The following is a 15,247-nucleotide window of genomic DNA, read 5'->3' on the forward strand; positions in this document are numbered from 1 at the left end:
GGGATCTTTTAGAGGTGTACAAAATCATGCGAGGAATAGATCGGGTAGATGCACAGTCTTTTTCCCAGAGTAGGGGAATCGAGGACCAAAGGACATAGATTCAAAATGAAGGGGAAAAGATTTAATAGGAATCCAGGGTAATTTTTCACACAGAGGGTGGTGGGTGTATGGAACAAGCTGTCAGAGGTAGTTGAGGCTGGGACTATCTCACTGTTTATTAAACAGTTGGACAGGTACATGGATAGGACAGGTTTGGAGGGTTATGGATCAAGTGCAGGCAAGTGGAACTAGGGTAGCTGGGACATTGTTGGCTGATGTGGGTGAGTTGGGCCGAAGGGCCTGTTTCCACACTGTATCACTCTATGACTCTAAAAAAAGTTAAGAAACACAATTTAGAACTGTTTATTGTTTTGAAAGTTTCTTCAATTTTTTGATCAATTTAATTTTACAAAACCTGCTCTGTCAGCACACTGAACAGAAGATCTCATATTTTAAATGACTTGGGAGGAAAATTTAAATGCTTAGATAGGTATATAGATCCATAACTGATATATTCTGATGTACTGAAATATTGCTCTACATGGTTTTCCTTAACCACTTGCAACTATTCTTACCTGCTTAAATATAATGTAAGCCCTTACAATAGATTAGTTTCCATGCAAAAGACTTGTTCCCTGTACTTACTCAAGCTCTCCATGAAATTGATAACATTTTACATATCAAAAGACTGGGTCAATATTTCTGATTATTTTGTATTTGTTTTTTATTTTGCAATTTGTTTCAAACATTTTTGAGATCGATGTGTTATCTCTCTAATTCCTTTGAATCATTCTCAGTTGCATTGGAATATAACGCTTAAAACCTGACGGAAATATTACTGCACCTTAAATATGTTGTTCTTCATGAAATGATAGTATGTATCACAGAAAATTTACAATAAAGTAGGAGACCATTTAACCCATTATGTCAGTGCTGGTCAGAAAAGTGACCCTGACAAAAGGTCAAGACCTTGACAAAAACACAGTGCAGATTAATAAAGCTAATATTCATTTATGCAATGCCATTGGTCAAAGGGCTGCAGGGCAATTAAGGCAGCTCTAATCACTCCACTATCATAAGGGACAAGCTCTGGAGCTGTTATTCTTTGTTTAATTAAAGAGGCACATTCAGAACACAAATGTAAACACTCATTTTATTGAAGCTAAAGTGAACCAAATATTTGGATCAGATGTTCTTACATTATTAGCTTGAATTTTTACTCTCAGCTTGTAATGTTCTCATTCTGTGACATTATTCCCCCAATGTCAATGTTAATCAACTAAATGAAAGTGAACCACTTCTGCTAGAAGCAGCCTATTATATATACAGCTTACTACAAAAAATTACTAGATACACTCAACTGAAGTAACTATTGTTCATATAAAATAGCTGGACTTTATATTTCATTACAAACATTCAATTTAGGAGCATGAGTAGGCCACTCACCCTTTGAAACTTACTCAACCACTTCAAAAGATCATGGCACATCTGATTGTAACCTCCATTTGGCATTTCCAACCACAGTGACCTTTCACTGACTTGCTTAAAAAAAGTATCTATCTGCCTCTGTATTCAAAGATGCTGCTTCCAGCACCCTTTAAGGAAAAGTGGTCCATAACCGTCTGAGAGGAAATAAAATCTTTTTTGCATCTTTTCTACACCCCTCTTGTCAAAAAACCCTATGTTAAACCTACATGAATGCAGCCAGTGCTGTGGTGAGTATCTTCATTGGCCTCAGTGTCCCAAGTTAAAGAAGATGCATTTCATACTGGAGCTGATTTTTACCCACAATTTGTGCTGGAAGCACTTATTTGTGTTTGTTACAAAAGACTTGTTGAGCCGTAACTGATTCTGAATGGTCGGCCCACTGATACTCTCCATCATTATGAATAACACTTGAATGGAGCAGCAAAGCTAACTGAGCTTAGCAATGAATCAATGATTTAACAAATATTTGCCCTGAACCTGCCTTCCTCACATCTGGAGGATCATCCATGTCTTTTTGCAGATAGGAGAATAAAATGGAAAATGCCTGGAGCTAAATGAATGGATGGGAAAGAATGAAATGGTGGTCTGAAAGATCAATTGAAAATAAAGTTCCTCAGTTGGCTTTCAAGTGCAGTAGAGACGAGGAAAGGCACTGTGATTGGAAGAAGAGATTTGCAATGTGAAGATGATCGAAAACAAAAACAATGATTGAGTGCAAAACAAAGATAAAGAGCTGAAAGATTGTTGAAGTAATGCAGGGTTTCACTAGAAACTGACTATGAATCCAACACAATCAGATAGAGCAGCTGGCTGGCACATTGTGCACACTGGGGGAAGCATTTTTCTGTCTTTGTAAACTAGCTGCATCCAAATGTCTTGGAATCTTTTTTTAAATTAATATGAATACCCAAGGAGGTCTGTGGTGACTTGATTGCCATATGAATATAGTCCAGTGAGTCCAGTTGAGCTCTGTCTAAAAGCAAATCAGCCACCTACTCCCTGGCCTGCACATCATTGTCTTGAGAAATTATTTCCTTTCTGTCCAGGCTCCCTTTTGCTTCCACTTGCAAATGGGAGCATGCTCACATTGCACACAGCTCAATTGTACACTAGGATCACAAGCCCTTCCAGTGAGCTTCAGTCAACACTAAACCAAGTGGACCCGTTGGGCCCAAACCTCTCCTGCATTGGTGCAGCACCCACTCCCCCCTCCCTTACCCCCCTCCCTCCCCCTCCCTCCACCCCCCCTCTCCTCCCCTCGCCCCCTCTCTTTGCCCTCCCTCCACCCTGTCCCTCCATCCACCCTCCCACCCTTCCCCTCCCCTCCCTCCCTCCCCCCTCCCTCCCCTCCCCTTCACCTCCCTTCCCCCTCCCCTCCCCCCCACTCCATCCCCCTCCTCCCCTCCCTCCCTCGCCCCCCTCCCTCCCTCCCTCCATCCCCCTCCCTCCCTCCCTCCCTAGGAGATACATTTAAACTTTAAAATGTGAATAACTTTAAAAATATAACATCAATTTCAATTAAACTTCTCCTATTGCACCAAAGGGACGACGGTGAGTAAGGTGGGCCAAAAATTGTCGCGCTATCGTGTACCGTTTTGGCTGTAGTTCAGGAACAAACAAACAAACAAACAAGAGTTTTAGTGAGATGTAGCTATCCTTTGGTTTGTTGTATCAGTGCACATCACCACATCCCTGTTCACCCCTACCAGATAGTACACTCCAAAAACAAACCATCAGTAGTGTAAAAATATGCACTTTGTGTCACGTTTGGCAATTACCGTCAATCTGCATCCTTTGGCTTTTGACTCTTTCGTCAATGAGAACAATTTCAGTTTATTCACTTCCTCTGGATCCTTCATTTCAAAAACACCTCTATCAGATCTCTCTCAACCTTTGCAGTTGCATGAAGAACAACCGCAGCTTCTGCAATCTATCCCTGAAAGAGTAGTGCTGATTAAAAAAATTCAGGAGTCATAAAAAATGGATGAATTTACACAACATGGAATAGCAGAAAAAAATCTTCTAATTAATGAACTGAAAGTAATAATCTTCGAAAATAATAAAAGGAAGCACTTTGAAGTAAAAAAATAATGAATTATTGCAATACAATAGTCCCAATTTGCATAACCATATTAATCACCCTTTTAATGGACATTCTTGCATTTCCATCATATTTCATGTGTTCATAAATATCATGGAAAAAAGCATTAAAAATCAGTAAATATTTGTTAAATAGTTTTCATTGGTTTTTCAAACTACTTCACAATTTTATTCTACAAAGACCCATGAGGATAAAATGGAAATTCTTTGTTTAAAAAAACCAGGTTAAATGTCAATTTGAGCTGCAACACAACATGCACATATTTACCATTACCACCAAACACCACTGGCTCCATTGATATCGATATACATATTTAAAGTGAAGGGGAATAAGACATTTTCCTTGCATATTTGAGTTAATCTTTGTAAAGCAGTACCCTAACATTTCCACAATATAAAATGTTATTAAAATTCACCTTGCACTGGTTATTGTTAAACTGGCTGAGTGATCTGACCCTCAGTCGCGAATCTGACCTCAGGATCAATTGGTTGCATTTACTTTTCTAGGATGCTGAATTTATTTTCTGCTTTGAGTATGTGACCATTCAGTCTAAACATTCTGTTTGATTCAAGTCCTTTTGTTTCTATCGGAGTAGAAGTAGTTCATGCTTGAAATTTAGTTTAGTTAGAGATACAGCATGGAAACAGACCCTTCAGCCCACCGAGTCTGTGCTGACCAGCCATATCCCTTAAGCTCTTCAGGATCAAAATATTTTGCAGTGCTTACAATTTACTGCAACTGTTTGGACTGTTTAACTATGGAAAGGTAAGTGGCATGTACAATGTGGAAGGTGTTTTAATGCTTACAATCGCTTTGTAGATTGTATCGTTTCTATCTCCTTCCTACATGTCCATATTTTTTATTACCCTTTTCACAAACTCTTTAATCCCTCCTGCAAATTATTTATTTCTGCCTCGGGAGTTTCAGTCTTTCTTCTGGATCACAGCTGTTTTTATATTTTACTTCAACATTTTAAACAATTTTAATTAAAAACATTAATCTGACTTCAATTTATAATCTTCCCATCTGGAATGCAGGAACAGCACAAGCAGATATAATTGTCATTTAAATTCTTGTTTAAGTGTTATCTATGACTATTCCAGGTAATTGCACAGTAAATTAGATATTTAAGTAAATCCTTACTTTATTTTACAATGACATAACGAACAATAAAATTAGTTTTGGTCGTCAGATAATTGAAGAGTGGGAATTGTATTGTATAAAATGTTATTCAAAAGCCAGAAATTCCCTTTATATGTAATGTAGGTGTGATAATTGAGTGCTATCACTGCATTATTCAATCGGTATAGTATGTTGCTTAATCATGAACAGAATAGGCGGGCCATTTATTACATTAAGACATAAAGCAATAGAGTAATACAGCATAGAAATAGGGCCCACGTCCATACCGACCAAAATGCCCTTTTAAACTACTCCCAATTGCCTGCATTAGGCCCACATCCTTCAAAACCTTTCCTATCAATGTACATGTCCAAATGTCTTTTAAATGTTGTTATTGGACCTGGTTCAACCACTTTCTTTGACAGTTCATTCCAAACGTGCACCATCTTTTGTGTGAAGAAGGTGCCCCTCAGGGCACTTCTAAATCTTTCCCCTCTCACCTTAAACCTATCCCGAAAAAAAGACTATGCATTCATCTTATCTATGCGGCTTATGATTTTATATACTTTTATGAGTATTAAACAATCACCCGTCAGTCCCCCTATGCTCCGAGGAGTCCTGGCCTGCCAACCATATATCTCAGTCTCTCAAATCATAGCATCATCTTGTAAATCTTCTTTGGACTCATTCCAGCTTAATGATGTCTTTCCTATAGCAGGATAACAAAAACTGTACACAATATTCCAAGTGCGGCCGTACCAACATCTTGTAAAATGGAAATATAAAGTTCCAACTCCTGTACTCAGCGCCATGACTGATGAAGGCCAGCATGCCAAACACTGTTCTAACCACAGATAGACACAAAATGCTGGAGTAACTCAGTGGGACAGATAGCATCTCTGGAGAGAAGGAATAGGTAACGTTTTGGGTCGAGACCCTTCTTCAGTCTGAAGAAGGGTCTCGACCTGAAAGGTCACCCACTCCTTCTCTCCAGAGATGCTGCCTGTCCCACTGAGTTACTCCAGCATTTTGTGTCTATCTTCGGTTTAAACCAGCATCTGCAGTTCCTTCCTACTCATGCCATTCTAACCACCCAGTCTACCATTTTCAGAGAAGTACGTACTTATACTTCTAGGTTCTACAACACTCTCCAGGGCCCTACCGTTCACTGCGAAAGTCCTAACTTGGTTTCAATTCCCGCAATGTAACTTCTTGCACTCATCTGAATTGAACGCCATTTGAAATTCCTTGGCTCACATTCCCAGCTGATCAAGTGTCTATGATACTTCCTATTTTGATGTAATCTGCAAACGTATCAACCATACCTTGTACAAGCGCATTGAAATCATTTAAATAAATGGCAAACAACAATGGGCCCTATGGCACACCAGTACACAGACCTCCAGTCCAAAAAATAACCTTCTACCATAATTCCTACCATGAAGCCAATTATGCATCCAATTAGCCAGGTCTTTCTTGATTCCATGTGATCTCAACTTTACGATGAGCCTACTTGATAAAGGTCTTGCTAAAAAAACATATAGACACCATTCACTGTCCTGACCTCTTCAATCCTCTTAGTTAACTTTTCCAACAATTTTGACCAATTTGTGAGAAGCGATTTCCCATGTACAATTCCATTTTAACTGCCTCTAATCAGTCGCCATCTATCCTAATATTGAGAGATCTTATCCCTCAGAACCGCTTCCAGTAACTTATCTACCAATGATGTCAGGTTCACCGGCCTGTGGTGCTCTGGCTTTTTCTTGTTGCTCTTCTTAAGTAATGTTACAATATTAATCAACCTCCAATCTTCCTGAACATCACCTGTGGCTAAAGAAGTACCAAATATCCCTGAAAAGCTATCGACAATATCTTTCCTAGTTTCCCACAAGGTGAAAGGGGAGAGATTTAAGAGGGACCTCAGGGGGAATTTTTTCATTCAGAGGGTGGACTGTATCTGGAAGGAGCTGCCAAAGAAAGCTATGGAAGAAGTTACAATTACAACTTGCAAAAGATATTTGAACAGATATATGGAGGAAGAGTTTAGATGGATATGGGCTAAATGCAGGAAAATGGGACCAGCCCAGAATGCCAATTTAGTTAGCATGGTCAAGTTGGGCCGAAGTGCCTGCTTCCTTGCTATATAGCTCTCTGACTCTATGAGGATTTGACACTGGGGCAGAAAAGGCTTTTGGGTCATTGTGGAAAAGGAGACGGGCTTGTTTTGGAAACTGTTAACATATTTAGATTTCCACAATCCATTGTATAAATAACTGCTCCTCTTGCTTTGGGCTTCCTCTTCAAACTCCATCAAATTCTTCAATTTAAGTGATTCAGTCTGAGGGGGAAGCCTGTTGCTCTCATGTGATGTCCTTTGAACTTCTACATGAAGGGAATGCAAGTCCACAATTTCACTATTGCCTAGAAATCCATCCTCAGTCGTGTTTGCATGCTATGCTGTCTTTGATAATTCATTCCAGAGACAGAGTACATAGTGTTGAGTAGATTCTTTGGCGTCACTGACCTTGGATGTATTTGTATGATTACCAAAGTAATCATACCTTTGCACCGTTGTATGATTACCAAAGGTGAACTTAAATGAACACACTGAATTTCAAATCGATTTAATCTTTCAAGAATTATTTTCAATGAGTTTCAGCTGGATGATTTTATTCCTGATAATTCTTCTCACGCCTCAGCACAATGGCAATGAAATGTTTATAAATCCTCACAACACATTTGGAGCCATTATTTACCACCTCCATGTAAGCTATTACGGAAAGGGAATGCATGCAATGATAAAGTAAAACACTGATTTACAAGAAATAAAGAATATACTTATGAAGACAGACCTGGCAACAATGATTAAACCTAGTGCAGGCACATTGTGTGATACCAAGCCCATGCAGGGACCTGAAACAAACATTAGGAAACAGATTTGTACCCTCAACACACATTTCTTTGCACCGTTCTCTAATGAAAGCTGGCAGGAAGGAACGAAAGAAATTAATTTGTAGGCCAAAGCAAACTGCTGGAAACCAAGCACAATGAAGACCAATTGATCCTGATGACAGTAAGAGACAAGTAGAGACAGTAATGGATGAGCAAAGAGAAAAAGAGACTTAAACTGTGGAATCCACAATAGAAAATATATTTGATAGGTAAAGTCCAATATATAAACTGTCCAAAAAATAATACTTTAACGTAAAACAAAATTAAAAATTATGTCAATACAGTAGGAGAGCACTGGGCAAAAGTAGATTGGGAGCAGATGCTGACAGGTGAAACATAACTAGCAAAGGTATAAAACATTATTAAAGGGTAGCTAGTTAAAATTTGTTTCCTGAATTTGAAGGCATAGGTTTAAGGTGAGGGGAAAGAATTTTAAAAGCAATTGAGGGGAGAGTTTTTTTATACAAACAGTTATTAATATCTAGAACATGCTGCCTAGAAGAGATAGTGGAGTCAGATATGATCAATATGTTTAAAAGGCATTAAGACAGGCTATTGAATAGGCAAGTACAATACGATATGCAGATAATGCAGCCAAATGGGATGAGTATAAATGGGCAAAAAGGTCAGCATGAAAGTGGTGGGCTGAAGAACCTGTTGCAATGCTGTACAACACAGTGGTTCTTACACTGTAAATAACTGAAAACTATAATCAAGTGAAGCTTAACAGCTTGACAGAAATAAGAAATAAAAATGCTGGAAATAGTTGGCCAGGTAGCATGTTTGAAACTGGAGTTTCTTCAGATTTAAAAATCGTACCAAAGACAAGTCATCAAATAACAAAACTTGTCAATTTGTAGAATTGTTTCCTTAAAAAGCATCTGATAATTCCACTCAAAGTTGAATATGTTTAAAAAAAAATCACAATCTATTGATATCTGAATCCACACAAAGCCAAAAAGAAGGAAAGCTAAAGAAGGACACAGCGGTAGAATTGCTGCCTTACAGCAAATGCAGCGCCGAAGACCTGGGTTTGATCCCGACTACGGGTACTGTCTGTACGGAGTTTGTACGTTCTCCCCGTGACCTGCGTGGGTTTTCTCCAAGATCTTCGGTTTCCTCCCACACTCCAAAGACGTACAGGTTTGTAGGTTAATTGGCTTGGTAAATGTAAAAATTGTCCCTAGTGGGTGTAGATTAGTGTTAATGTGCGGGGATCGATGGTCGGCGGGGACCCGGTGGGCCGAAAGGGCCTGTTTCCGCACTGTATCTCTAAACTAAATCTAAACTAAATGTACAGTATACGTTGACATTTCAGTAATGCTATCTCCCACTGGGAGGAAACTAATTGAAAACATGCATTTCGTGAAAACCGAGCTTTAATCGGGCAGTTTACCTTTCCTGAATAATGTGCTGGATGTAATGCCCGAATTAAGCAAAAGGTAGCATGCAGTGTTATGTTTAAAATAACAACATAAAAGGCTAACAATAATTCACTAATAATGATGACTAATACATTCTGAGATTGCTGGAACAGCAAAAATCTTTCAATATATCAAATGAAATTCTTTATAGCTATCATAGAAACATAGAAAATAGGTGCAGGAGGCCATTCGGCCCTCCGAGCCAGCACCGCCATTCATTGTGATCATGGCTGATCATCAACAATCAGTAACCCGTGCCTGCCTTCCCATATCCCTTGTTTCCACTAGCCCCTAGAGCTCTATCTAACTTTCTTTTAAATTCATCTAGTGAATTGGCCTCCACTGCCTTCTGTGGCAGAGAATTCCACAAATTCACAACTTCTCACCTCAGTTTTAAATGGCCTCCCCTTTATTCTAAGACTGTGGCCCCTGGTTCTGGACTCCCCCAACATTGGGAACATTTTTCCTGCATCTAGCTTGTCCAATCCTTTTATAATTTTATATGTCTCTATAAGATTCCCTCTCATCCTTCTAAACTCCAGTGAATACAAGCCTAGTCTTTCCTCATATGACAGGGATCAATCTCGTGAACCTACACTGTACTGCCTCAATTACAAGGATGTCCTTCCTCAAATTAGGAGACCAAAACTGTACACAATACTCCAGATGTGGTCTTACCAGGGCCCTATATAACTGCAGAAGAACCTCTTTACTCCTATACTGAAATCCTCTTGTTATGAAGCTTTCTTCACTGCCTGCTGTACCTGCACGCCAACGTTCAGTGACTGGTGTACAAGGACACCCAGGTCTCGCTGGCTTTGTGTGGATTGTGTGTAATACCTGACACCATTAAGATAATAATCTGCCTCCTTGTTTTTGCCGCCAAAGTGGGTAACTTCACATTTATCTATATTATACTGCATCTGCTCACATCATGTGATTTTGTTGGTTCATTGAATAACTAGCATGGAGTCCATTTCCAGGGAACACTGCTTCTTCAACAAGCAAAACTTTGGGTTTTATGTAAATATAGAAGGGTTTTGATAATGCATAGAAACCAGTTTCAATGCTTCAGAGAATATCAAACTCAGGAATTTGATAAGTGAAGGGATTTATTGACATTGGGGAAAGCAAATCTGTTTCTGTACTTTACAATAGAAATTGGGGGCCAAGAGAGCAGAAGGTAATAGTGACAATTGAGAGTGAGCTGAAGGAGTGAGGTAAATTAAAAAAAATCTAAATAGCATTTTTACTTTGTTTACACAGATTGTATAGCAATAAATAAGGCAAACTAGAATCCTTGTGTAAAGATAAAATATAATAATGGATAAAAGGTGCAGAGTACAGTCCACCTGATCGACGCGTTGAGGAAGAAATATCTATAGCTATTAGACACATGAAAAACATGTAGAATAATTATGATAGAGGATTTCAACTATCTTGATATTAATTGGATGGAAAAGATAGACGAGATGAGGAATGTAGTTTCAGCAATGTCACCAATCCTTTCTAACTGAAATACCTGACCAAGGCTGGATTTGGTATTCGGTCTGGTAATAGGGATTGAACAGGGCAGATAAGACAAGTAAATGTAGAGTGGCATAATGTAATGAAATTTATGATGGAAAGATAAACATATATAAACATAACCAAAGCTTCCTGAAAGTGGCAATCTGAGTAAATAAATTAGTAAAGAAGGTGTATGGTATGCTTGCCTTCATCGGTCAGGGCACTGAATATAAGAGTCAGTAAGTCCTTTTGCAGCGCTATAGGACTGCGGTTAGGCCGCATTTGGAATATTGTGTGCATTTCTGTCACCCCATTACAGGAAGGATGTGCAAACTTTGCAGGGGGTGCAGAAGAGGTTTAACAGAATGCTGGCTGGGTTTGAAGGTATTAGTCATCAGAGGATGGACAAACGGATTGCTTTCTGTGGAATATCAGAGGTTGAAAGAGGACCTGACGGAAGTATATAAAATTATGAGGGAAGGCGTCCACACTTTTTTCTCAGGGTGGAAATGTCAAAGACTAGAGGGGATAGCTTTAATATGAGGGCATCAAAATTTTAAAGAGATGTGGGGGGCGTTTTTTAAAACTCAGGTGCCTTCTATGCTCTACCAAGGCTGGTGGTGGGGGCTGATATGATCGGGGCATTTATGAAGCTTTTGGATAGGTACATGGATATGCAAGGAAAGGAGGGAATGCAAGCAAAGGTGATCAGTTTATCTTGGCATCATGTTTGACACAAACACTGTGGGCCAAAGGGGCCTGTCTGCGCTGTACTGTTCTATGTTCTAAACTAATCAATCTCAAAATCCCTAGTCTGGATGATCCATGCATTTTAAAATAATCTTGGCAAGAAATTGCAAAAGCATTATTATGCAGACTCAATAAATAATTCAAATAAAGATATATTTCCAAAGGACAGGTTATAGCTAACATACTCCATATATTTAAAAAGGGGGACAGAACAAAGCCTACAGATTATAGAGCAGTCATCTTAACACTCAAATCGTTCATGACTAACCCTACTGATGTTTTAAGAAGTTATAGAAAGTTATGGGTCAGCTTCTAGGGAAATAAATTGATACAAATAGGTACTTGCTGGACTGTAGGCTGAGGGATCTGCTTCTGTTTGCATAATTCTATGATCTGAGACAATTAGACAATAGTATGAATTAAAAGTATCATATCTAGATTTTCAAAGGTAACTTCCAATAGACTAATGAAAAATCAGTGAACAGAGTTGAGGGATAAGTAACATAATGAATTGATAGATAGTTTCAAGGCCGAAAGCAGAGAGTGGGAGATATTCCTTGTGTAAGACCTAAACATTGTATTTCATGAGAATTAGTGCTGGGACTACTTCTATTCTCAATGTACATGAATCAAATTGACTCAGAAATTAAAAATACAGTTTCTCTTCTTCTTATTTCTATATTTAATATAACAAAATCAAGGAGTAATGTAGCAAATTACAGGAGGGCCTTAATGAACTTGCTGAATGTGGAAATATGTTCAACACAGATAGATATAAAGTATTACATTATGATAAAAATATCATTACTTTGAAGATGTGGGCCCAGGTAGAGTACGAGGAAAAAAGAATTTTGGAGTGTAAATGCACAATCACTAAAAGTTGTTCCACAATTTAGTAAGGCTATAAAAAGAGCAAAACAAACAATATGGTATATTTCTAGAATGACAGAATTTTTAAAAAAGAGAGAAGTCATGATAAAACTCCATCTAACATTGGTCAATTCAATTCTGGTCACCATATCATATATTATACAGCCGCAGCACAGGAATGAGTGGACGCTACCTGACCCACTGAGTTACTCCAGCACTTTGTGTCCATTCTTTCCTAAAGGGAATATATCCAGTGCCCTGCCCAATAATGTAGCCGGAGGCCTTTATCGATGCGCCGCGGTCTCGATGCCTCCCGGGTCTCCATGTAGAAGCCCGGGTCGGGTCCCGGCCGGGGCCTCGCGGGTCGGAGTCCAGGTCGGCGTGGCAGCTGGCGGAGCCCCCGGCTGGGGCCCGGGTTGGCACCACGGAGACGTGAAATGGGGCATTGATTGCGGGGAAGCCTCGGCGGCAGTGAAGCGGCGGCAGTGATGAAGCCTCGCGATGATGGGGCCTCGGCAGTGGTGAAGCCACGTGGCGGCGGCGATTCCTCATGGGTCGACCTGCGGTCGGCGGTCGATGAGAGCGTGGAGGACCACCATGAGGGGGGAGGGGAAGAACAATGGAGGATCCGGTGTGGGGGGATCGCCATGAGGGAGGTGGGGGGAGAACAATGGACAATAGACAATAGGTGCAGGAGTAGGCCATTCGGCCCTTCGAGCCAGCACCACCATTCAATGTGATCATGGCTAATCATTCCCAATCAGTACCCCGTTCCTGCCTTCTCCCCATACCCACTGACTCCGCTATCCTTAAGAGCTCTATCCAGCTCTCTCTTGAATGCATTCAGAGAATTGGCCTCCACCGCCTTCTGAGGCAGAGAATTCCACAGATTTACAACTCTGACTGAAAAAGTTTTTCCTCATCTCCGTTCTAAATGGCCTACCGCTTATTCTTAAACTGTGGCCTCTGGTTCTGGACTTCCCCAACATTGGGAACATGTTTCCTGCCTCTAACGTGTCCAACCCCTTAATAATCTTATATGTTTCAATAAGATCCTTCTCATCCTTCTAAATTCCAGTGTATACAAGCCTAGTTGATCCAGTCTTTCAACATATGACAGTCCCGCCATTCCGGGAATTAACCTAGTAAACCTACCCTGCACGCCCTCAATAGCAAGAATATCCTTCCTCAAATTTGGAGACCAAAACTGCACACAGTACTCCAGGTGCGGTCTCACTAGGGCCCCGTACAACTGCAGAAGGACCTCTTTGCTCCTATACTCAACTCCTCTTGTTATGAAGGCCAACATTCCATTGGCTTTCTTCACTGCCTGCTGTACCTGCATGCTTCCTTTCAGTGACTGATGCACTTGGACACCCAGCTCAGACAATAGGGGGTGGAGTGGACAAAGGACAATGGGGACCCGGCATGGGGGAACTGTTGGCAGAGGGGGGGCAAAAGGGAGAGCCGGTGTGCTTTGTGACTTTGTCAGCGCCATAGGTAGCTATTATTTGTATACATTGTGTATGCAAGCCAGAATCTCACTGTGCCTAGTCACATGTGACAATAAAGTATTCCTATTCCTATTCTTATCCTAACAAAAAATGAAAATACTGGGCAGGGACACTTATGAAAATTATATTAAAAAATATGAGGAAAGAAAGAACGGACTGGGTTCCTTCTCTCAAAAAAAATGAAGCCAAGTTGTCCTTAAAATTATGAAAGACTACATTGCCATGTATTCAGAGCAAATGTTTACACAATGGTAAAGTGTACAATGACAAACCATCAATATAAGTCTAAAAAATAAGAACATTCAGAAGAAATTCTTAACCAAACAATGGTGAAAATGTCAGCCTACTACCACAGGGAGAGCTTGAAGCAAATAGTTCAGACGCATTTAAGGGGGGGGGCTGACAAAATCTGAGGGTGACAAGATCAAAGCATTGCAATGGCTGATTTAGATGAAAGAAGACTGAACGAGCGAGGTCCCAGTCTTGCATAGATGTTAGCATGCACTGACTGGGCCCGCTTTGCTGTTGTAAACCTTACATAACATTTCAATTCATATTTAAACACATTTCAGAATCACACCTCTTTCTTATTCAGTGCAAATGTAATTTTTTTTACTTGCTTCAAGATTATCTTGCAACATCATGTCAGACATTTCAAAGGATACTGAGGAGAAGAATGATGTGCGACTCTGCAACAAACTGAGCTTGGCTACTCCCGTGAATGTAACTCTGTGGAAAGAATGAGTTCACAATTATCAAAGGAAAGACAGATCTAATGACATAAGAAATAACAAATAATCATCAATAAACAATTTAAATACTTTAAAATACACGTTGCATAGGTTCTTGGAATTCTAACATACAAATTTACTTTATTAAATAAGAAATATCACCAATAACAACAGGATTAGTAAAAAATATAGAAACTATGATAGTTTTCTTGGAACTTTTCACTGCAATTAATTTGAGGTTTGAGATTTTAATCAAAATATTTTGTAAGAAGAGAGGCAGAAGCCAAGTCTGAACCTTCCTGGCCCTTCTATGTCTAGTCTGATAGCTTCAGTGGTACCTAAGTGGGCAGCTCACAGAGAAAATCTATTATGAAATTCACATTCTGTGGAATATTACAAAGCAACATTGATGGCAATATTTTCTGTGCTGCTAAATGTTTTAGTTTTTGGTTGACGAGAGAAACATCCAGCTTTCATTTACCTTTCTGCACATAACTGGGATACAGTCACTCCAAATGCTTGCTTTTATTCAACAGGTACAATAACTAATTGGACAGATTTTAAGCCAGATTTTCAAACGTCCAACAAATTTGGAACAGAAGAAATTAATAAAATTCATTCAATACACTGCCATTCAAAACAGGATCTTCAAAATGTTGAGGATACCATCATGTAATTCAAGGTCATGGCAATACCAATTGCAACCTGTCAGATGGTTATATTGCTTAAGTACAGAGATTCTGT

General features: G+C 39.6%; 1 protein-coding gene across 4 annotated transcripts in view; it reads right to left on the bottom strand.

Moving 5' to 3' along the window:
* The window catches only part of tusc3 (tumor suppressor candidate 3), a 318,808-nt gene that overhangs the window by 106,230 nt on the left and 197,331 nt on the right, over positions 1-15,247 (bottom strand). For all 4 annotated transcript variants that reach the window (XM_078398086.1, XM_078398077.1, XM_078398067.1 and 1 more), the window contains one exon: positions 14,438-14,501. In XM_078398086.1, the coding sequence (XP_078254212.1) occupies positions 14,438-14,501 (64 nt within the window). The remainder of the gene's footprint in view (positions 1-14,437; positions 14,502-15,247) is intronic.

Source organism: Rhinoraja longicauda, chromosome 1 (genome assembly GCF_053455715.1).
Source record: "Rhinoraja longicauda isolate Sanriku21f chromosome 1, sRhiLon1.1, whole genome shotgun sequence".
NCBI lineage: Eukaryota > Metazoa > Chordata > Chondrichthyes > Rajiformes > Arhynchobatidae > Rhinoraja > Rhinoraja longicauda.